Genomic DNA, 23,282 nt, shown 5'->3' with positions numbered 1-23,282 from the left:
GTGATTATAAATTGTTTTCTGTAAGCAGTTCCATGCCTCAGTTGTACAAAATGAAGTTTTCGCATATATACGACAGGCGACAGCCACTTTTAAAAAAAAGTAAAAAATAATAGAGCATATTTTTATTAGTTACTGCTTTAATTGAGTTTTTTTATCAATTATATTATTTTAATCAATATAATAAAATATGTTTACATATATGGATTTAGATAAACTGGATATGAACTTAGATGAAGAGAATTATAGAAAGCTAATTGTTATGCTCTTATGGTTTACCTGATAACATTTTAGCTGTTTTAGTAGTTAAATAACCAAACAAATTGTGTACTGAACCAAAGTTTTCTCATACGACAGGCGACAGCCACTTTAAAAATAAAGTAAAAAATAATAGAGCATATTTTTATTAGTTACTGCTTTAATTGAGTTTTTTTATCAATTATATTATTTTAATCAATATAATAAAATATGTTTACATATATGGATTTAGATAAACTGGATATGAACTTAGATGAAGAGAATTATAGAAAGCTAATTGTTATGCTCTTATGGTTTACCTGATAACATTTTAGCCGTTTTAGTAGTTAAATAACCAAACAAACTTTGTACTGAACCAAAGTTTCATCTTAATTTTATGATTGTGTTGCTTAAAAGAAAGAATAAAAAAGAAAAATATTAAACTTATTATAATAAATATTTAGTTTGTTAGTTTTAAATTACTTTTGCTATGTATGATATTATTCAATATAGCAAAATTTTTTTTTTGAGAAACCGAGGTATTTCATCTTCAACTGCTTTTGTTAGTATGCTTTACCATCAAGCCAAGTACTTCTTTAGCTTGTCCTTATTTTTCATGGCTTTCAACATAAAGCAGACGAACCCGTATATGTATTATGTCCTGTATTCAAAGATGTTATTGAGTATTGTATCTGTTATCAAAAGATTCATGTGGCGTAAACTAATCATCCGATCTTCTTCCATTGGCACTGATAACAGGTATTTGTATTGTAAAACATGATCAAAATTCAATTTGCTTTCTGTAGAAATACTTCTAGTAAAAGGAAAAGGCAAATTATCTTGGTGACTCGTGAAGACATGTCAAAACTCAAAAGTAACAAGCACATAACCCCATAGTATTGTAGCTTGTCACTTCCTATAAGAGCATCATCCTCTAGCCAAGACATATCATCTTTATAGAACTCATCTACAGCATATTGGTCCCATAGGGTACCCACTTCTTCTCCAGTTCCTATAACATTTCTAAAAATATTGTCATAATTCAAGAAAACAACAAACCATGAACACTTGTAACGTTCTTGCCATATAGATCGTACAAGCAAAGCCCACAAGCCATGAATTAGTATGATGATCCAGGACACAACAGCAAAATGGGACTAAAAACCAATATACAAGACCAGCTGATCACATTCTAAATTTGATTAGTGGACAATGTGTTTGACGCGATTACCTAGTACTTGAAGGTTTATTCTCCACACTTATGTGATCATTCTCACGCTCTCATTGTTGTTTACTTTGCAGCATCACAGATACATGTCTTCGTAAATAGACCCCACTCCTTTCTTAATTGACAATATATTCTTACATTATTTTATTGAAACTACAACTTGCTATGTTATTCCATGAGTTGTGAATACTGACTCTTCGCAATCTATATAGTTAGCCCATGAGTTCAATTTTTATATATATATAAACTAGCATATATTAACTTGAGTTATATATTTCTCTTGGAGAACTATTAAATCTTGTCCCACAACCTCTTAAACATCTAAAAGTAAAAAACGACGATCTAAAGCTAGCTCAATGAAGATCACGAAAGGTTGTTGTTGAAAAGATGCTTTAAACTGTAGTGGACAAAATCATCGTCTCGGTTCTCAAAGCTAAAGACAGCTTTCATGTATCAAAATTGACATAAATAGAAAACAACATGATCCACCACAAGATAATTACTAATTGGGTAAGCAACTAATGTCAAAATAGCATAAATGGTCACTTAGAGAAATTCAGATTCACTTTAAAATAGGTTTTTGATGAACAAAATTTAGCGAAAATTAAAGGAAAAATCGAACCAAGTACATGATTACTAATGAACATTAATTTGATTAGTATTTTTTAGTTATTTCAATGTGTCCATCTGAATTGGGTCACCGACTGATTACCCACCAGCCAAATGTGTTTGCTGAACAAATGTTTATGCTTAACATCTTAGATACGTCCAGTTTCTGGTCTTGTATAAACAACTTTGCCAGCTTGAACGTGAAACTGTTGAGACTGAGCAACTATTTGTACCGTCCCTTTCGATTTCATTAACGAACAAACCGCAAAGAGTCAAAAAATAAAATAAAAGAAAGTGGGCAGAATGTTTATGATCATTATGCACTCGTACGAGGGGATCCAAATTAACCTTCATATATGCATCCTAGTTTACAAAATGTACATATGAATAAACGAAATTTATGAATGATTAATCTCTTTGAAAACTATAAATTGGTCTAGTGGTTTCTGAATTTGCTAACTAATCATATATGAGAATTAGACAAATATTCTCTCCTTAGATAACAAATCATCAAAGCTTGATGCTTTTGTGAGCTCCCAAATCAGATAATGAACTTATTTAAATATCTGTGATAGAAGAAAATTACAAACATAAGATTCAAATGAAACAAGAATAGGTATGTCTTGTCCATTAGAACCAGACCCACCAATTTGATAAACTGTTGTTTTTCTTTTGTATCTTCCCTATCAAACTTCGTTTTTACTCTTTTTGTCTCTTTGTCTCTTTGTTTCTTTAATTCCTTTGGTGTTTCAACATTTTGACGTGGAAAATGAGATTCCTATTTCTTTTTAGTCTAATTTCTATGGCTTTAAGAATAAATAGATATTCCTTGCTTGTTAGACATATCTTTCTACCTCATAAAAATAATATTTTAATCTGTTTTCTGGGGTCGTAACAGTAATAGTGTAATTGTTTTCTTATTGTAACATTTTTAACTTTATTAAAAATCTTAGTGGCATATGACATCCAAAATGTTGTTGTGATAAATCTCCACTTGTGGAGGAAGTAGTTATTGCGGATGAGATTAAGTGTCTAAAAAACAAGAATAAAGAGAATCTGAGAGTGATATCACAAAATTGTCAAATTTATAATACTCAAAATCATATAATTATATATTTGATTGATGCTTAAAATAAAACTAATTATTATATAGTGTAGTTCGAGTTTGGAGAATAATTCGGCTCAAAACCTGTTTTAATCAAATATATATGACAAAATTGAAATATGCATCTGATGTTGAGACTAATAATGTATATTGAAATTAATGACTTCCTTGGTTAATGACTCAATTAGACTCCTAATAAGGAAACACAACCACTCCTACTTTTGAAATGATGACTCAAAACCGATAAGAGTACATAATACCCCACTGTAGATTTCACCATGGTAGAAAGTACAATTCAATCTAATGGAGATCTGCCTGCCCGTGATTAAATCTAAAACTGGAAATTCCATAACGTAATGACATAAATACCCCTGCGTAATTTCCATTTATGCTAGTTTCTCAACAAGAATCGAGGACATCATCGGGTTTTCGATTCTTGATACAATTATGAAAAATTACTTTCTGGAAGAGATAATCTGATCCCGCAATATGAGCCGTTGGATACGGTGTACATAGTAAGATCACGTCGCGTAAACATTGTACCATCCAACGTACAGAATCTCTACTCACAACAAACATGTTCTCTGGTTTCACTTTAACCTGTCACTAATCTTTTTAATAATTACTAGGTGTCTCTCCAGCACCATGTGCAGTAAAAAAATTTAAAATATTTTTTAATAGATAAATATAAATTATATTTTAAAATAAAATTTATTAATATTGTAAATTTTCTTTTTTATATCAATATTTTAATATAAATTTGATTTAATTAAACATAAAATTATATTTAAGAATATGCATGTATATATTTGAAATTATAATCTTAGATAGATTTTTTTATCTATTTATTTTAATTAAATATATTAAATAAATTTGTAAAAGTTGCATAATTACCAAAAATTAAAATTAAACAATATTTATAAAATTTGTAGATATATAAGAAAATAATGATTTTACGATTAAATTTTTATAATTTTCTAAAAAAAAGTGTATACATTTTTGAAAATTTTAGTAATAAAATTGTATAATTTAAAAATAGATAATTAAATTATATTTCAAAATTTATAATGTCATATTTGAATATATTTATTTTAATGATGATTTATGAGTTATTCTCATATTCTAAAAAAAATTCCAAAAATATAAATTGACATTAAATGTAAATTGTCCATGTCATATTAGGCTATAAGACATGTCATCAATCTCAGTAGTCATGTCATATTTGTTTTGTGAAATTGATTGTAGAAATGACAAGTGGCAAAATTACTTCGCAAATATAGTCCATTAAATTATTAAAAAAACATATTCTTTATCTTGATCCATAACAATATCTTCTTCCTTCATTTTTTTTTTTTTTTGAACAACGTATCTTCTTCCTTCACAAATACAGTTTTTCACTTTCACTCTCTTCTCAATCTTTTTTTTTTCCTACTCCATCACCATCACTCACTCCTCTTACATTTTCGTTACTCATTTTATCATAAATTAAAAAATATGTTCGCAGTTGTTACTTATTAGGAGGAAATAACCAAATCCACCAAAAAAACATTTACTTAAAAGCCTTTCGATTCAGTTACCGTGGCATTAGGGAATAACATCTTCTAGTTTAGTAATAATGACAGAGATTGATTTAGAACAAGGAGCGGCGTACGGATATCACCGGCGAAGTGACGTCAGCATATATTATTCAGACGGAGAAGAAGAAGATGTGACGTCATGCTACTCTTACTTCTATTCGACTACGACGGGAGGAACGTACGAATACGAAGGAGGAGAGTCGAGGAAAGTGTCGTCGGTGATGAGTAGTTCATTGGAGATGGAAGATGGTGATGGTGAAGCGACGGCGCCGCCGGAGAAAGACTGTAGGATATGTCACTTAGGGGTGGTGGAAACGAGCGGTGGAGGTGCGATAGAGTTAGGATGTTCGTGTAAGGAAGATTTGGCTGTTGCTCATAGACAATGTGCCGAAACTTGGTTCAAAATCAAAGGCGACAAGTTAGTATACTACTTTTAGCTTATTTATTTTGGTTAAGTGGTTTTACTTTTATTTATTGAGTTCTTAATTACTTTTTAAGAAAATTTTTCTTGAATTCAGTTACAAAAAAAAAAAAAATTATCTTGAATTTTCCAGTTAGAGTAATTTTCTGTTAACATGATAAATAGTCTTGTTAGTGCATCCATATTAGAAATCTTTTGACATGAGTCTCTTACTAAAAATATAATAATGTTTAATTAGAGCATTTCTCAAAAAATTGACAGATTCATGTCAAGTTTTAAAGCTTTGGTATGAGACTCTCAAGTTTTTGAAAAAATTTCTAATTAAATATTATTATTTTTTGGTGAGGGCTTTATGATGAAAGACCCTTGATATTTTTGATATTGTTGATATTGTTAATATTGTTAATATTTGGTCTTAGAATTTTTAGTTATTTTGTTAATATTTTCTTTTTACTCTTGATTTGTTTTTTTTTTCTCAATTCAATTTAAGAAGTTTTGTTTCTTTAATTTTCTGTAATAGGCTTTTCATTTAATGATTAATTTTACAATAGAAATAGAAAAGTTTCACATTCTAAGGATTATATATTACTTTAAGCACCAAAACAGTTTGTTAAGCGTGTATTTTTTCCTTTAACTTATTATTATCCGATTTAAGCATTTATTGTTTTTTTTCTGTGTTGGTGGATCATATGCACATAACTTAAAAACCCAAAACCTTGTTAATTTATAGGAAGATTAACATATTATTTGTTGAACACAGAATATGCGAGATTTGCCAATCGGTAGCCCGAAACGTGGGCGGTGCCAACGAAATGGTAGTGGTAACGGTGGTGGACGAGAGAGAGTTAAGAAACGGTGGAGGCGGTGAGGAAACGGCGGCCGTAGGAGCGATAGAGAACAGGTGGCAGCCACAGAGACTGGTGAATATAGTGTTAGCTTGTATGGTTTTTGGCTTCTTCATTTCATGGCTATTCCATTTTCATGATTCATCTTCTTCATGAATCACTATCTGCTCTTTGCAGGCACATTTTGTTTCTTTTTCTATATAAACAAACAACATTTATGTTAATGACCACATGCATAACAGTCTCAGAGATTAAGACAGTTTCTTGTAACAAAATTGACATTAAAAAACGTGTTCCAACAAAGATACAAAAGATGATTACTTGGAAAACAAGGAACTGGAAAATATACATCTATCTATGAGTTTTGTTCTTCTTTTCTGGAACAATGACCATAAACAAAAATTTACCCACACCTCCAGACCTATATGTCGTCTTGGTGACGCCACTGAGTTGCTGTTTTCATATATTAGATCTTGTCTGAAGTCCGGTGCTGAGTTTCATGCGCCATTCAAAGAGTTATCAGTGTGAACTCCGTTGCTATCTATCTTCCCGTTCACTTGCGCTCTCGGTCTCTAAAAAGAACCGAGGAAAGAAACATTATGTGATTAGTTCAGACTTCAGAGACTGAGAAGGAGAACAAAAAGAAGCTTACCCAGTCAGCAGCAGGATCAACACCGTTCCCATTCAACAACAGCTTGTGGTTCTCTTCTCTCATTCTGACTTTCGACACTACAGGGAGCAACACCGTAGTCCGGTCTGGTAGTTCTGAAGTCAAAGAAACAAGAAGATAATGAGAAACCGAGTCTCTGCCAAAAATAAGAGTTTCATTTTCTGAGATTAAAACCTGGTAATTTCTTGTCTAAACAGAAGACCACCAAGTTCACAGTATACCTAAACGGAGAAAGAATCAAAAAAACAAACAAGTCAGTGTATCTTTGTGTTCATTAGACAATGTTTGTGTGATATTAAACTCATACCATGCAACAACGACGTCTACAGTGTAATGTTTACGGGAGGCGATGATCAAGAGGCTCTGCACGAAAGCAGTGAGCCACCCGAACAGCTTTATGAACCTGAGACAAAACAGTGATGATGCAGAGAATGTCATTTTCAAAAGTAGGAAGGAACTATTGCCTAAGGAGAGTTTGATGAAAGTGTTCTTTTTTTTTTACCTTTTAGTGCCGTACTTGTGGTAAGTGAGGACAAAGACCAGCGTGAATATCATGTGCGATGAGAATATCAAGTCTCCACATCCGTACATCACCCCATGAGCTGATGAGATCACATGAGAACATAAGCAAAACAAAGACGATCTGTGTGGGGAAAGAAAAAAATTATGTAGATTCACGGTTAATCTCGAGAGCCTCAAGAGGGCTTTTGGGCCATGGCAACCTGGCAACTTTAGAGCCCTGTAGCAAAAAAAAAAGTGACAACACATAATAAGCTTAATTGATTAGAGTACATGAGACCTTTTGTATTCACATCTCAGTTGCTTCACCTCGCGGCAGTGGTAGTTTGGGCCAGGAAGCTGAGTTGAATAGAAAGTTATAACACGGAGAAACTGACAGGCCTGGAAACAGAAACATCAACAAACTTCAAAACTAACAAGACAGAGCAACCTCAATAGGGGGCACTTACAACTAAGAATGCTAGAACTCTACACCATATCAAGACGGTGTATATCTTTTTGCTTTTCAAGATGAATGGATGGAAAGTCCACTGCAACAAAAAGGGTCATAGAGTATCAATATCAAAATTTAATGACTACTCGAATAAAACACAAGTCTCTCACCAGGAAGAAAGAAAGAAATACACTAGTGAAGACGGTTTCACTTATGTAGCTTCTCTCTTGACCAAGCTCCTACACAAAAGCAAATAAGACATGTATTCCGATCCGATTAGATTGAGTGGGATGTGTGAGACCAAACCGGAAGAAGAAAGAAGCCAAGGTCCTGGAGAGTGGGTCCAGGGCGATGAATATAATGTACTCCTTTAGCAGCTAACCCATGAATGTACTGCAAACATAACAAAGTGTAATTACAAAGTCAAAGTCTAATGCAATAAAGGCATACCAAAAGAAACATGAGCCATCATTAACAACACTCAGCATTAGACACAATGTAGAGTTTGACAACAACAGAAAAAAGCTCTCTACACTTTAAAGATGAGAACCTGAAGGATAAGACCAGCCAGAAGATACTTCCAGTTCTCAGCGAGAAGACCTAACTCCGTTGATATCTCCGAGCAAAATCTCTTCCATAGCTGTTGGATAGTTGACGAATCAGCCACAAATTTGAAGAACCCAGAAGCTGAATTAGGAGACCAACCTTGGAAGATTCGCGACGAATATAAAGTGTCATCTTCTTCTTGTTTTCGTGTGAGAATCAGTTCCGTTGTACTTCAGAGCCCAGCAAATTGGGTTAACATCATACCTCGGAACCAAACACTCAACAAAAATTCAATCTTTTTTTGTTTTGTAAATTCTTAGTCTTGGAGCTTCTCGCCGGAGAATGGTCGGGTTTTTAACCGGACCCAGATTCGTGGGTCAACGATCAAGACGGTCAATCAAAGATCTGAGAAGGAGAGATGCAGCGAAATAGAACGTTACAGAGAGAGAGAGAGAGAGAGTGATCGAAGAAGAAAGTGTAAAGAAGATTAAAAGTTTGTCAATTGTCAAGTAGAAGAAAGAAGAATCTGAGGAAACCAAGCCCCTTAGTTTTAAAAAGGAAGCTAGTTCAACACGCAGAAACGGTTGAATTGTATTTAAATTTAAAACAAAAACAAAATAATATTCAAAATTTCCAGAGAAATTAGGGAGTATTTTTATTTGGGACAATTCTTTCTAATAGTCTTTTTTAAGTTTTTGTCCAAAAATAGTTTTTAAAAAATAAAATAACCAAAATAACTTTTTTGTATTTTTAAAAAATTGAAACTCTATCCCAAAACTCTAACTCTTAACTTTAAAATTTAAGTTTAGATTAGATTAGTTAACCTTTTACTTTTTAATAAAATTTATTTTGATCATTTTCTTTATTGAGAGCTATTTTTATGACAAAACTTAAAAATGACTATCATAGATAATTTCTCTTTTATTTTACCTAAAAAGAAGTTTCTTTTATACGAATAATAAATTAATTTATTTTTTCTGTTATTCCTGTGGTTTTAACTTTTGACATTGAGAAGTTTTTATTTATGCCAAAAAAAAAGTTTCTTTTATACGTATCCGCTCCGTGTTTACCCATAATTGAAACCAACGCAACATTAAATAATTTTAAGAAGAAGAAGAAGAAGCAGTTTTATTTACTATTCCAGTTTCATGTGCATGCATTCAAGCTAATTCTTGATGATCTACCATGTAATTTTAATTTTTAGCCCATCAGGTGCGAGTTATAGATGTAATGTACATGGTATACAGCATATTTTTTTCACAGCACACTATAAATATCATATTTTAACAGTTTCCAATATATGTATTTTATTTATGAGTTTATCAGCTTGATTGCTAAAAGAAATGGAAATAATGGTATATTATTGCTAAAATATTTAGCTCTGATTTATTTTCATGTTGGCTATAAATATAACTAATATTGATGAAATCTTAATTGATCTACAACCTTAGTCAAGTTGTAATGATCATCATAAGTTAGTTAATACATGAAGGAATTTAATAAAGTGGAAAATTTAGATATCAATAATTAACACATTTATCTTTAATCTTTTTCTTATTTTAAATAGCTAGATTATTAAAGTCAAAACATGTTATTGCTTATTTGTAAGGTTTCACTAGTAGTGGAGTTTTAATTATTCCAAATCAATTAAAAAATTTATGAAAAAAAATGAAATCGTTTAAAATACTTTTTAAAGGATTTTTATTATTGGATTTTAACCAAACTGAAGAATATGTAAGCAAATGAAAAATACTCATGTAAGAAAAGTCATAAAAGTCTCCTTAATAAAAATAATCAATATTGAAAGTCAATCCATCAATCGTCCCATTAGGATTCGTAAAACCCAACTCGTAACATTTTGGGGTTGCCATTATTATTCGTTACTCTTCACCCTCGTCTTGCAATTCTAGAAAGTAAAAACATCTAGCAATGATTGATGACTGATACTGTATTTCTTATCATAACCTTTTGATGTGTTTTTTTCATGCATGCGTGAGGCTATTTTCAACAAGTTGATTAGTACTCAAAAATAGTTTTTGTTATGGGAATCAACATCTAGCTATAGATTTCTCAAAGAAAAAAACATCTAGCTGTAGATGATTCCATCAGGAAATTATTATATATCCAGTATATATGATTAAAGCTCTATTGGCCAATAGAGATTCCTTGAAAGAAAACAAAGTCTATCGCTGAATACTGAAAATTTTATAAAACTAAAGAGTAGTCAATGGTCACGAGATGAAGAATCCACCAACCATTATTGACGCTTTATTTTAAAATTTCGAAGGTGATGTCGGGTACTAGAGCTAGGAGTACCCAATTGCAACTTAATATAAAAGTTTCATTAACAAATACTACTACAAAAGAAAAACTTATTACAAGGCTTAAATATTAATTCAGGATTAACATTAGACGTGGTGGGATATGATCTGGAGGAGCATGTGGATAGAGGGGGCAGAGCAGCGAAGCATGTCTGTCAAATACGGGCTTTATCCTCACTTGCTCAGTGAGTACTTGTCGGTTTATCCTCAATATTAATTATACATGCATGTATATACATAAGATAAACTACTAATAGAGAAAATATACTTTTACGTATAAAAGATGCTTTACATAGTAAGCTACTTAGCTTACGATATATGTGCATCTGCGGATACATGTGTTTATATGTTATAATGTAATCTAAAAACGAATTTTGATTACAATTATACGGCCAAATACTTTGCTAATGTTTAGTTTTTCAAAAAAAAAAATGAAAATACTTTACTAATGGACACACAGTAGATTGTGGAAGAAAAAATCCACAAGCAAATCTTGTTTTTCTTCATAACATGAACATAGCATATGATATGTAGAACCCAATCTTTCCCCTAAAGAAGAAACACTTTCAGATGGGAGATAGACTAGGGAGACCCTATTTCTATCTATATATGACAAGTTGACAACGACCTCCCATTTCTTATTTCCCCCAAATAAAGATGTGTAAAAACCTTATTTTACTATCCTATCACAACTGATATTTGTAAAAAATAATAAGAACATAAATTAAAATTTCAATATCAAAATATAAAAATAAAGAAGAATTGCAGAGTCGAGATAGTTAATCTTAAATCTTTAAACGCCCCGTAGTGTGACGGTTTCATGGCGCTCATATTCCAGGATACAACTGCAGCATTGTTTTTGTTTACCATCACCGAAAAACAGAATCTATCGATCCTAATTTTGTGTTGTACTCTGACACACAAAAAATGAAAAATAAACATAACTATTTCATAATGGGAGAATCTTTTGTTGTTTCATGTTCATGTTCGTATATATTCTACATTGCCATGATGCTTTATATAGAAAAGATGAATACCACAAAACATAACGTTTAGATTTTTTCTTTTCAAAACCAAAAAACGTATATGCATGAATGGAGTATTAAGTGTCATCAATAATCATAATGAAGAATGATTCTTTCGACTATTGACCGTAACTTGCAAAAATAATATTAGTGTCTTTACTCTTTAACCAAATCAATGCTAATATTTATTTTGCTATGGGTATACATTTTTATTTTTGGCCAAATATAAAAGATAACCATGAATATGAAACTTACCGAAAATGGTCTAAAACCATTTCGTCAAAACCGAGTTTCGTCAAACCCAATATCCAATGTGTACATTTGAGTCACATTTTAGAACTCCATTTCTCATTGAAACGAATTCCACTTTTGACATTTGGTTACACTATTTTATAGTGTCCACGGTTATTCCGACGAACGTATTCGCCCAGAAACTTACCGAAAATGGTCTAAAACCATTTCGTCAAAACCGAGTTTCGTCAAACCCAATATCCAATGTGTACATTTGAGTCACATTTTAGAACTCCATTTCTCATTGAAACGAATTCCACTTTTGACATTTGGTTACACTATTTTATAGTGTCCACGGTTATTCCGACGAACGTATTCGCCCAGAAACTTACCGAAAATGGTCTAAAACCATTTCGTCAAAACCGAGTTCCAACAAGATGTTGCCAAGTAAAAACAACGTCGGCATGGAACACAACGCAAACGCAAACGTAGACGCTGAACAGATCGTCATGCTGCTCCACCAAACTTTTTATTGGAGTTACAACTGCGAGGTAGTTTTCCCAGGCCGGTGCTAAGGTGGCCTTTTCGTTATACCGTCTCACATTTCTCGTGACCGGGTGGTTCAGAATGTGGGTTAGGCCGACGGGTAAGGGATATCCAGCATATTTGGGCCTTAACTGAATCCAAATCCATCACACTGTTTAGTACAGGCCCATTTAAATCGTCAATTTTTTTTAGAAAACTATTTTATCTTTTCCAAAAACACCATTTCAGTGGTGTGGATACCACCAATTCACTTCAATGGCTGCGATGGTCGGATTCCACCTCTCCGGCTACAAACCTATCTCCTTCTCCTCCTCAATCTCGAACTCTCTCCACTCAAAACTCTCTCTCCTATCTCTCAACCCCTCTCCGCAACCGCGAAAATCAACCGTCATCCGTATGGGCGGCGGCCCAAGAACCTTTCCCGGCGGCGTCTCAAAGTGGCAGTGGAAGAGGATGCAAGCGAAGAAGCAGAAACAGCTCCTCAAAGCGAGGTTATCCCGTGAACGACAGATCTACGAGATGCGTAAACGCGCCGAGCTAAAAGCGGCGGTGGCTGAGCTTGAGCGACCGTGGGAACCGGTTCAGAAACCGCCGAATCTCTTCTCGGTTTGCGCCGACGAGCAGGTTAAGGTCTTAGCGGACCGGTTTCAGAAACCGGGCGGGTTTGATCTCTGGACGGAGAGGGATGGCCCGCAGCTGTTTGACGCCGTTGATGATTTGCCTTCCGCTAGGTTCTTCCCTAAAGATGCTGTTCACAGTGTGAAACCGTACCGGAGTTTACCGAGCTCCGGTGAGTCAGAAGGAGAAGAGGGTTCGCGGAAACACGAAGGAGTCAATGACAATGGAACGCATCGTGGTCGGAGGGTGAGGAAGAATGTCTTGATCAATGGTGTGGCGAGAAAGGAAGAAGAAGGTAAGAGGATGGAGAATCGTGTTGTTAATGGCGGAAAATCGAGAAATGGAAGAAGATCATCTCAGGTATACGATATGACTTTGCAGAACGATGGGAGATACGAAGTTGGATCTTAGTTCTAACTAGTGTTTCTTTGTTGCTGTCTTTGTACAATTAGCGATGATGTATGTCTGTCTGAACATAAACGTGTATGTAAAACATGTAACAGCTTCCTTCATCACATATTGAGCTGCAATCAAAACCCTTCGGTTTTAGTATTGTAGCACCGTAGAGTGTTGTTATCAGGACCAGGACCGGTTCTTATTAAATGTCGTATGATTAATACAAATATTTTTCTTAATCAATTTGGGAGCTGCATAATCTTTACATATTAACCACTAAAATTTTAGAGACCAAAACGAATGTTTGATCATGTTTTGGTCTCCTTCCTTGCAATTGACAGAGACTTTGCAAGTACCTGGATAGATGATAGATCATAACTAATGCATAAAAGTATATACCACAATGAAAATTTATCTCATTATTTTTCAACCATTGTTCTTTGTGGTAGCTTGCTAGAATACATTGCTGGCTATGACCATAAAGCACTATCTTGTTTTGCTCACATGATACTGAAGCTTTTTCGATATTCTCGCTCAGCATGGTTCATACTTAATAATTGGATGAAACCTATATGATAATCGCACGATCCTCAATTCACTTTGTCGCCACTATTTTTGGTGGATAATCACTTACTAGACAATTAGAGTCAGTGTCAAGTGTAAAGTTTCCTGGGCTTCCAACTTAAAACCAATTGGCGATTATTGGATTGACCCAAGTCCCTTATATATTACCCAAGTCTTTTTCATATTTTCAATGTGGGATCTTCTCTCCAATACCCTCCCTCGAGATAATGGTGCGTATAACCATTAATCTCGCATAATTCATCATCCCCCTCCGAAATCATGCTTTATTTTCTAGCGATCTCGGCGGAACTGAGCCTTCTATGGACCATCAGCTAATGGGATGATCGGACCACTGTCCGGGCCGGATTAATGGGTCAGGCTATTGGGTCCGCTCTGATACCATGTAAAGTTTTCTGGGCTTCCAACTTAAAACCAATTGGCGATTAGTGGATTGACCCAAGTCCCTTATATATTACTCAAGTCTCTTTCATATTTTCAACGTGGGATCTTCTCTCCAATATCAAGATAAGCAATTGTTACTATTCGTTTAGGTATTCTGCTCTGATTGGTTAGCTTGTTTAGATCTTGACGGTAACATGTTCTGACTCATCAACCTTATGCATGGTGCTTCTTATCATTCACAGCCATTTGTGTTGGCATGTGACCCACTTCTACTGTTTTTAGCAGTGCATAACAATGAGAGACTATTAGTATTACAATGAGGAGCAACGCTCATGAAATAGGAGAATACATAGTGGAGGTTAGTATTTTCCATCAAATCTCAAATTGTTTGAAAGTATTTGTTACCATTGAGAACCATGTTAAAGTACTAACCTCACTGTCACTGAAGTGGTGGTCCTACTTCTCTAGGCAACACACGTTTTCTTGCTAAGGTGGTGAAAAATACACATGAAAAATAGACCATTCTTTGGGAGATGCCGACCATTTACACGCTAAACTGCGCTAAGTCTAGCTAAAAGATTCTCTGTATCTTTTCACTACTTTTTTACTGTTGGTATTGCTTTTACATGATCCAGTCAATAGTGCTTACAGCACTACGAGGAAAGGTTTATCTACTTTCCTCAGCTATAGCCACAAAACCCCATTCAATACAAGATATGAGTTGACTCATGATAATAAAAGTTAATTGTTTAGTATGAAACAAATGAATCCTATTGGAGCGTCTAAAATAAACAAGATTTGGAAGATATGTGGGGATTTTGATTAGCTATTGCAAATCCATTGAACGGTGACAACTTCTTCATGCCTGATCATAGGCTAATCTTGCATTGGTCTCATGACCTTAGAATTATCTTTTTTTTTTTTTTTCGAATGAATGCAAAATTTATTCAATCGGAAAAAACCTGTATTACACCAAGTGCATCTAGATTTTACTTTGTACTAAAGTCAAAATAATAAAAACGATCTCATCTAGAGGTTTTATGCTATGAGGGAAGTCTTCTCGTCCCAAACCTTCCACATAAACCTTATCCAAATATTTCTGACCCTTACCCTTCACAGCAATGTGTAATAGAGAACGATTGTCATGCAACATGTACAGTAACTGGTGTTTATAGCATTAAGCATAGTACAAAGCGTAAAGCTTTTTTATATGATTGATGATTGATGATTAGCTGATATTCTTTTTATTTTCAGGCGTGTAGTGAAGTAAAATTATCATGTAAGCTACGGTTAAGGTAGGGGTTCATAAGCTATAATAGAGAGAAATCTAGTGATGTGTTGCCGTTTAATGTTTTGTGACTGTTGGATGTTAGGTATGAATATGATCATACGATGAGTAGTAAAGTAAATGAAAAGCTTCCTAAGAGAATGAGATCTATTAATTCCATACAAGTGAATAAAGGAAGCATTCAACTTATTGGACCAAGTATTCGTCTTTGCTTGTTTTTATCGAAGTAAAGCATCTATGATCTTTGATCAAAAAAGCATCTACGATCATAGTGGGTTTAGAGTCTAGTGTTTAAAGAAGATGGTAGTATATATTGGCTTTGGAGATATGATTGTGAAAAGAGTAAGAATATCTTCGGAGTTCTAAAATAAGAAATATTAAAAAGGAGAATTAGTTTTAATTTGTCCAAGAACAAGTTTATGATTATATTTTAAGCTTGGGAGTTTCACTTTATGTTTAGATTTGATGAAAATACGAAGTTAAGATAAGTTTTAATAGACGAAGTTGTTGAACAAGCAATCCATTTGAGAGCTTTCTTATGTTTTACATTTCTCTTATTATTCTCTCGTACACTTGTGGGTTATTGCAAGTTCATCTGTATGAATACGACCCTTTACGTATCTTCCTCCACGTTCATGCAAAACAAAATAGAAAATGGAAAACTATTTGTGGCTGAAAATAAGACAATGTGGGCAGAGAATCTATAAAACACTGTCGATGATAGTTAGTCAAACACGGAGCTTAAGCTTATAAATAGAGGACCAAGTTTGCTTCTACTTAAACAAATCACTTCACAGTTCTCTCTCTCTCTCTCTCTCTCTCTCTCACACACACACACACACACACTCCTCAAGAATCAACTCTTTATTGTGTTGTTAACTTTGAACAGATGAAGCATAATAATATTGGGTCAGAACTTCAAGATTCGTACAATGATCAACATAATTGGGTTCTTGATTCTTCTCTCGACAGCAGAGGACATGTTCCTCTTCGGGCTCGAACTGGTGCTTGGAAAGCTGCCCTCTTCATCATCGGTAACAAAACTTTCACTTAGTTTTTTATACATAAACTTTATATATACACCACATAATTGTAATACTGAAAGTATGCTATAGTAGTAGCTCAAAATTGTAAATCTTTGTTAAAGTCTTTTGGTCCATATTCACTGCGCAGCAATCGAGTTCAGCGAGAGATTGAGTTACTTTGGTTTAGCTACAAACTTAGTGGTCTACTTAACAACAATTATCCACCAAGATCTCAAGACGGCTGTAAAAAATGTGAACTACTGGTCAGGTGTCACTACTTTGATGCCTCTTTTTGGAGGCTTTGTAGCAGATGCTTATCTTGGCCGTTACACCACTGTCCTGGTTGCAACCACTATTTACCTTATGGTAATATAACGTTACTTTGATCCAATTTTAGCTCAAAAGATTCCAAAAACAATATTTAATTATTTCCTCTTGTCTCAACAGGGTTTGGTCCTTTTAACAATGTCCTGGTTCATACCGGGCTTGAAACCTTGTCATAAAGAAGTGTGCGTTGAGCCTAGGAAAGCACACGAAATAGCCTTCTTCATTGCCATATACTTGATCTCCATAGGGACTGGAGGTCATAAGCCATGCCTTGAGAGCTTTGGTGCTGACCAGTTCGATGATGATCATGTTGAAGAAAGAAAGATGAGGATGTCTTATTTTAACTGGTGGAACGTTTGTCTATGTGCTGGTATCCTAACGTCTGTGACTGTCCTTGTCTATATCGAAGACCGGGTTGGTTGGGGTGTTGCCGGCATCATATTCACTACAATCATGGCTATTTCACTTCTCATCTTCCTCATTGGAAAACCATTTTATCGTTACCGGACACCTTCTGGTAGCCCTTTGACCCCTATGTTACAGGTGCTAGTCGCGGCCATTGCCAAAAGAAACCTACCTTATCCTTCAGATCCTTCTCTGCTTCATGAAGTTTCCAAGGCAGAGTTTACTACTGGACGGCTTCTCTCCCACACAAAGCATCTTAAGTGAGTAGAAACAAACTCAAAAATGTCTATGTTTGTTAATTTCTGATTTTTTTGTGCATTCTAAACTGATTCTGGGGTGTGTTGATATGCTTTAAATCGGTTCGAAAGACGTAGCCAATTTAGTGAACCACGTTAAATTTTTGTATTTTTATTTATCATGTTTTTTATCATCTGTATGTCTTTCTCAGATCCGTTATAACAATGCGGTTATTTGTTTCTTGCAGATTTCTTGACAAGGCAGCAATAATCGAAGATAACACTCCTCTAGATCTTAAGAAACAGAGTCCATGGAGACTTGTAACGTTAACAAAAGTAGAGGAAGCGAAGCTGATCATCAACGTGATACCCATATGGCTCTCTACATTAGTCTTTGGCATTTGTGCTACACAAACTAATACTTTCTTCATCAAACAAGCAACCATCATGGACAGACACATCACGGGTAACAACAGCTTCACAGTCCCTCCCGCTTCCATGTTCTCCCTCACTGCTCTCTCCTTGATCATTTCACTCACCATCTATGATAAAATCTTCGTTCCCTTGCTGAGACGCGTCACACGGAATCAAAGAGGCATCAATATTCTCCAGAGAATCGGGACCGGTATGCTTTTCTCCCTTACCACAATGATCATTGCAGCTCTAGTTGAGAAAAAACGACTGGACCGTAGTGAAAACAACGAACCAATGAGTGTGATATGGCTAGCTCCTCAGTTCATAGTCATTGGCGTTGCGGACGCGTTCACACTCGTTGGACTTCAAGAGTACTTCTACGACCAAGTCCCTGATTCCATGAGAAGCTTAGGTATAGCGATTTACCTAAGCGTGTTGGGAGCAGCTAACTTCCTTAATAATCTACTGATCACAGCGGTTGATACGCTAGCTGATGATTTCTCGGCCAAGAGTTGGTTCGGGAAGGACCTGAACAGTAGCCGGTTGGACCGGTTCTACTGGTTTCTAGCCGGTGTAACCGCTGCTAATATATGTGTCTTTGTTGTTGTGGCAAAGAGATGTCCTTACAAAAGCGTGAAGCCAAACCAAGTCGTTGTTGACTCGTCCGTGTCCGTTGCCTAAATAAATAACTTTGTTAAAGAATACTCCAGTAATGTATCTCTTCTTCTTCTTCGAGGTTTTCACATTGATCATCACATATTGTAGACTTCATCCAATTATATTAATTTGATGGAAACGAAGACAATGGTTGCTAAAAAAAGAAAGAAAAAAGGTTAATGGTTGCTGCTTAATTAAAAAATATTTTCTTATCATTTAACCTCTGTATGAAAAACAGTATTAATGTGTTCCATCAGAACGCATTACCATCGAGAACATTCAAACTTTAATGATGTATCTCATCATTGTTGTTATTGTACAACGTTATCACTAGTTTTTTTTTTTTTTTTTAGGTAACCGCGGGTTTCCGGCGACCGTGGTCAACCGACTATTCCCGCGAGGCCCACGGCACTCCACGTATTCTTGGGATTTAACCCTAGTCCGGGTGGCCAGCGGGGCTCGAACTGCGGGTACCGTATCGGGGGTTTTCCCCTCAAGTACCATTAGCCCAAGACCGCTGGTTTTTAATTTAATTTAACGTTATCACTAGTTGATAAAAGAATATTTGTCGCATTATTAATTTAATTAACTACTGACCCAGTAAGAACCCTAATGGAACATACGAGTTAACGTTTACTATATATATGCTATCTTCATATGTAAAAGCACTGAATCGTGGATGAATTAAAAAAGATGTTGATAAAAAGTTTTAGTTACCTTCGACTAGAAATTAAGCATAAACTTTTACAAAAAAAAATAAAAAAAAATAAAGCATAAGTACTATTAGTAACCCAACTTTAACCGTTAGAAGTAGAACATGCCATATGAAATGCCTTGAGCCACATATGTACTATTCTTCTTCTTGGTCTTGTTCACAAACCTTTAACCATGTGAATCACAGTTCTCTAAATGATCATTGGAAGTTTGAAACACATAAATATACTTGCAGTGAAAACAAAATAAATTGAAAGAAAGTAAAAACATATTTATTGGTAGATATTTCACCCAAAATATCTCAAAAAAATATTATGTAATAATGTAACCAGTTTTTAGATACAAAAGACTAGATTATTTATATACCGATAAATGTCAGAAAGTTTCTTTATTTGTCGAGAATTTCTCAATATTATTATTATTATTTTTATCTTTATACTCTTTTCATTAGTTAATTTGTGGAAATTATGTGAGAAAATGCTTTAATGGAAAAAAATGAGAAACCAAACTGTGACGCATACATGTTTTACGAAAATAACCTTCTCCTTCTCCAAGCAAGTTTTAGGGTTTCAACAAAGACTTTGTTCTTTTCCCTCTTCTCCCATGTCGACTTCTCCGTTCTCAATCCTAATCCAATTCCCTCCAATTCATGTGACCTTCAATTCCAAATTCGCAAACCCAGAAACGGGTAGAGAGAGAGATGAACATTGAGGCTAGAGTCGGTGCGGCGGTGGATGGAGCTCTTAATCCTTCCACCGCCGTTCATAGCAGCGTCGTGGATGCCGGAACCTTGAGTTTACCACAGAAACAGCCGCAGTCGCATTTCGGCACCGTTGAGAATCTTCTCGCCGGAGGTATCGCCGGCGCCTTCAGCAAGACGTGTACCGCTCCTCTAGCTCGCCTCACCATCTTGTTTCAGGTCTTCTTCGAGCTCAAGTTTCTATTTTTTTAGTTGGGTCAGTGTGCTTAACACATGTAGTATGATATTTATTTAAAAATTTGTTCTTTGAGCTAAGAGTGTTGAAAATGTTCAGACAAAAGGGTTTTAAACTAGTAACTGATGTCAGTTACATTGTGTTTTGCCTTGACATAGTCTGTACTAAAATCATTTTATTTTAAAAATATGTTCTTTGAGCTTTGCTGATTAAGGAGCTAAGAGTTTTGTGAAAATTTTCAGACAAGGGATTTAAACTAGTAATTGATGTCAGTTACATTGTGTTTTGTCTTGACATAGTGTCTACTTTTGTTTGTTAAAAGCCTTGTGTTGTCTCTTTCTAGCTGCAAGGCATGCAGTCAGAAGCTGCAGTGTTGGGCAAGCCAAGTTTGTGGCGTGAAGCTTCCCGTATTCTCAATGAGGAAGGTTTTAGAGCCTTTTGGAAAGGGAATCTTGTTACCGTAGCCCACAGGCTTCCTTACTCTGCGTTGAACTTCTATGCATATGAGAAATACAATAAGGTGAGTTGCTGTGCTAGAAGGTATAAGATGATTTTATGGCCAAATTAAGTTTGAGTAACTCTGCTGCTACTGCTTAGTTACTGATCTTTAGTTGTGCTTAGATTAGTAATTGGTGTAGTTAGTCTTGGCGAGACCTTAAACTATTTTGGTTTCTGCAGTTTTTGTATTCGAATCCAGTGTTACAGAGTTATTTAGGGAATGCGAGAAGCAGCCCGTTTGTGCACTTTGTTAGTGGTGGCTTGGCTGGAATAACAGCTGCCTCAGCTACATATCCTCTCGATCTTGTTAGGACGCGTCTTGCTGCACAGGTTTGAAAGATTATCTATTCTTCCCTTGATTTGAGCAGCGTTTGGTTTGTCTGTCGGTGTCCTGAATGCGTTACTTTTGATCCTTGGCAGAGAAATGCAATGTATTACCAGGGTATTGGGCATGCTTTCCGTACCATATGCAGAGAAGAGGGGTTTTTGGGTCTGTATAAAGGACTTGGTGCTACCATGTTGGTACGCTTTGTTTTGCTTTCCTTTGTTCTCTTGTGCCATGCCAATTGTGTTTGATTGTTAACTGCTTCTTGGTTCAGGGTGTTGGGCCAACCCTTGCAATCAACTTTGCTTCGTATGAGTCTCTGAAATCATTTTGGCTATCTCATAGGTAACAAGTCATCTCTAAGTATGATTTATTTGTTACTTCTTTTGCACTCGCCTATTGATGCTACAATGTTACTTCAGGCCAGATGACTCAACATTGATTATTAGTCTAGGTTGTGGAAGTCTTGCTGGAGTTGCTTCTTCAACAGGTTTGTTATTCCATCTGACCTTCTCTCTAGCTACAAGATCCCAAGCCATTCTCTCTTTATAGTTTCAAGCTTTGGAACTTACTATATCTATAAGTTGTCTGATTTTTGGAGTGCACATAACGTTGTAGCTACGTTCCCATTGGATCTTGTGAGAAGAAGAATGCAAGTAGAAGGAGCTGGTGGAAGAGCGAGGGTGTACAAGACAGGACTCTTCGGGACATTCAAACACATATTCAAGTCAGAAGGAATCAGAGGACTGTACAGAGGATTACTGCCTGAATACTTCAAAGTGGTTCCTGGCGTTGGCATCACCTTCATGGTATACGAGAGTTTGAAGATGCTCTTATGTCCTCCTGCTCCTTAGAACATTTTTAGTTGCTCTAGCTTAGGAGAAGAAAGGAACAACATTAAAATTCAAATGCATCATCATTTACATTGATTTTTTCCCACTATATGACATTACAGTTTTGTATTGTTCTTGTTTGACAAATGTCTCTGTTTCTTGATCAAAAATCATTTTACACGCTTGTGACAATGCCAAGATTCTCAACACATGATAGTGTAATGAGAGTAGTACATACAAACTTTCTCATTGAGAACTCAAAACACTAAGCCTCTCTAGACGACTAGACCCTACACCCTACGCAACAAACGTTTCGTAATCTCTGAACAAGATAACAAACTTGATGAAAAGCATTCATAAGTTATCATCATTATACTACAAAAGGTAATTAAGAAGATGTCCTAAGCAAGAAGATGCTGAGTTCTTGAGCCGAGTTAGCATCCGGGTTAATGAGATGGAAAGACTCCGAGTCAGAGCTACCCACAACATGCTCATAACTCGCCCTCATATACATAACTTCATCAAGATCCCCGGATCCACATGGCAACACGCCGGCACCAACGGTGGTCGACTCCAACCTCTTCAGCATCACCCTTGTCTCTTCACTAGCGCTCCTCCTTACTGCAAAACCTGACTTCTTCCCGTTGCAGAACATCGCCCAAACCGGCACGGATTTCAACGAGCAAGACTTTAGCTCCGGTCGTGTCGGGCATTCGAGAGCGACTCGGACAAGACCCGAGTCCATCTCGTGAACTAGCTGGCTCGTCGTGATGGAGAGCTCGAGGAGGAGGAGCGGTTTGACGGAGAGACGGTCGTGCTGGACGCAGAACCACACGTGTCCCTTTCTCCTCCCGAAAAGCGTGCCGATCACCATCGTCCTCGACGGTCTCTGCGGCGCCGCGACGGGGGAGAGGTAACCTGAATCGACGGCGGCGGAGAAAGACGTGGCCTCGGAGGAAGAGGCGGAGGAAGAAGCTGAGTCTTGAATGTCGATGTCGTCTCTGAGGGAAGTGCTGAGACGTTTCTTGGAGACTCCGGTGGTAGTGGATGATGCGGTGGTTGGATTCGTCGGAGGTGTGATGCACGGGAGGAGACAACGGCGGAGAGCGTTGATCTTTGACATCTTTTATGCTCTCTTTTGTGTCTCAAAGGTTTTGGAGAAAAAGGTGAGATGGAGCTTTCAGAGATGAATCTTTTGTGTTCTTGTTGCTGTGTGCTTTCTTATAAAGAAAGGCGGGAGACTAGAGAATATGTGATGTGGCTTTGACTGGTTTGACTGTAATTACACGTGGATTTTTCTTTACTTGCCGCGTGGAAAGTGAATCTTGGAGCTTC

General features: G+C 35.8%; 6 protein-coding genes across 6 annotated transcripts; 4 read left to right on the top strand and 2 right to left on the bottom strand.

The window, feature by feature from the left end:
- Positions 1 to 4,553: 4,553 nt before the first annotated feature.
- LOC106329444 lies at positions 4,554 to 6,288 on the top strand. The gene is made up of 2 exons (XM_013768099.1): positions 4,554 to 5,171; positions 5,935 to 6,288. The coding sequence occupies exons 1-2, from the start codon at positions 4,792 to 4,794 to the stop codon at positions 6,173 to 6,175; spliced, it is 621 nt and encodes a 206-aa protein (XP_013623553.1). The 5' UTR covers positions 4,554 to 4,791; the 3' UTR covers positions 6,176 to 6,288.
- A 101-nt stretch (positions 6,289 to 6,389) lies between these two features.
- On the bottom strand, positions 6,390 to 8,747 carry LOC106329443 (phosphatidylinositol:ceramide inositolphosphotransferase 2-like). The gene is made up of 12 exons (XM_013768098.1): positions 8,347 to 8,747; positions 8,192 to 8,281; positions 7,948 to 8,034; positions 7,812 to 7,880; positions 7,658 to 7,738; positions 7,518 to 7,589; positions 7,368 to 7,428; positions 7,192 to 7,291; positions 6,997 to 7,092; positions 6,864 to 6,910; positions 6,672 to 6,784; positions 6,390 to 6,591 (listed from the first exon to the last, which is right to left on the bottom strand). The coding sequence occupies exons 1-12, from the start codon at positions 8,377 to 8,379 to the stop codon at positions 6,517 to 6,519; spliced, it is 924 nt and encodes a 307-aa protein (XP_013623552.1). The 5' UTR covers positions 8,380 to 8,747; the 3' UTR covers positions 6,390 to 6,516.
- A 3,775-nt stretch (positions 8,748 to 12,522) lies between these two features.
- Positions 12,523 to 13,481, top strand: LOC106328542 (putative DEAD-box ATP-dependent RNA helicase 33). Its single transcript, XM_013767003.1, has one exon. The coding sequence runs from the start codon at positions 12,566 to 12,568 to the stop codon at positions 13,337 to 13,339; it is 774 nt and encodes a 257-aa protein (XP_013622457.1). The 5' UTR covers positions 12,523 to 12,565; the 3' UTR covers positions 13,340 to 13,481.
- A 2,882-nt stretch (positions 13,482 to 16,363) lies between these two features.
- LOC106331748 (protein NRT1/ PTR FAMILY 5.6) lies at positions 16,364 to 18,819 on the top strand. Its single transcript, XM_013770153.1, has 4 exons — positions 16,364 to 16,612; positions 16,752 to 16,969; positions 17,051 to 17,595; positions 17,820 to 18,819. The coding sequence occupies exons 1-4, from the start codon at positions 16,468 to 16,470 to the stop codon at positions 18,664 to 18,666; spliced, it is 1,755 nt and encodes a 584-aa protein (XP_013625607.1). The 5' UTR covers positions 16,364 to 16,467; the 3' UTR covers positions 18,667 to 18,819.
- A 1,105-nt stretch (positions 18,820 to 19,924) lies between these two features.
- On the top strand, positions 19,925 to 22,124 carry LOC106332130 (mitochondrial substrate carrier family protein B). Its single transcript, XM_013770602.1, has 7 exons — positions 19,925 to 20,275; positions 20,635 to 20,811; positions 20,970 to 21,119; positions 21,210 to 21,311; positions 21,389 to 21,459; positions 21,537 to 21,604; positions 21,733 to 22,124. The coding sequence occupies exons 1-7, from the start codon at positions 20,057 to 20,059 to the stop codon at positions 21,966 to 21,968; spliced, it is 1,023 nt and encodes a 340-aa protein (XP_013626056.1). The 5' UTR covers positions 19,925 to 20,056; the 3' UTR covers positions 21,969 to 22,124.
- A 195-nt stretch (positions 22,125 to 22,319) lies between these two features.
- Positions 22,320 to 23,125, bottom strand: LOC106332131 (protein MIZU-KUSSEI 1). Its single transcript, XM_013770603.1, has one exon. The coding sequence runs from the start codon at positions 23,068 to 23,070 to the stop codon at positions 22,336 to 22,338; it is 735 nt and encodes a 244-aa protein (XP_013626057.1). The 5' UTR covers positions 23,071 to 23,125; the 3' UTR covers positions 22,320 to 22,335.
- Between the last annotated feature and the right edge of the window lie 157 nt (positions 23,126 to 23,282).

This window comes from Brassica oleracea, chromosome C3 (genome assembly GCF_000695525.1).
Source record: "Brassica oleracea var. oleracea cultivar TO1000 chromosome C3, BOL, whole genome shotgun sequence".
In the NCBI taxonomy this organism is placed as follows: domain Eukaryota; kingdom Viridiplantae; phylum Streptophyta; class Magnoliopsida; order Brassicales; family Brassicaceae; genus Brassica; species Brassica oleracea.
The sequence above is the reverse complement of the archived record's forward strand: the minus strand, read 5'-3'. Positions and strand labels throughout refer to the sequence as shown.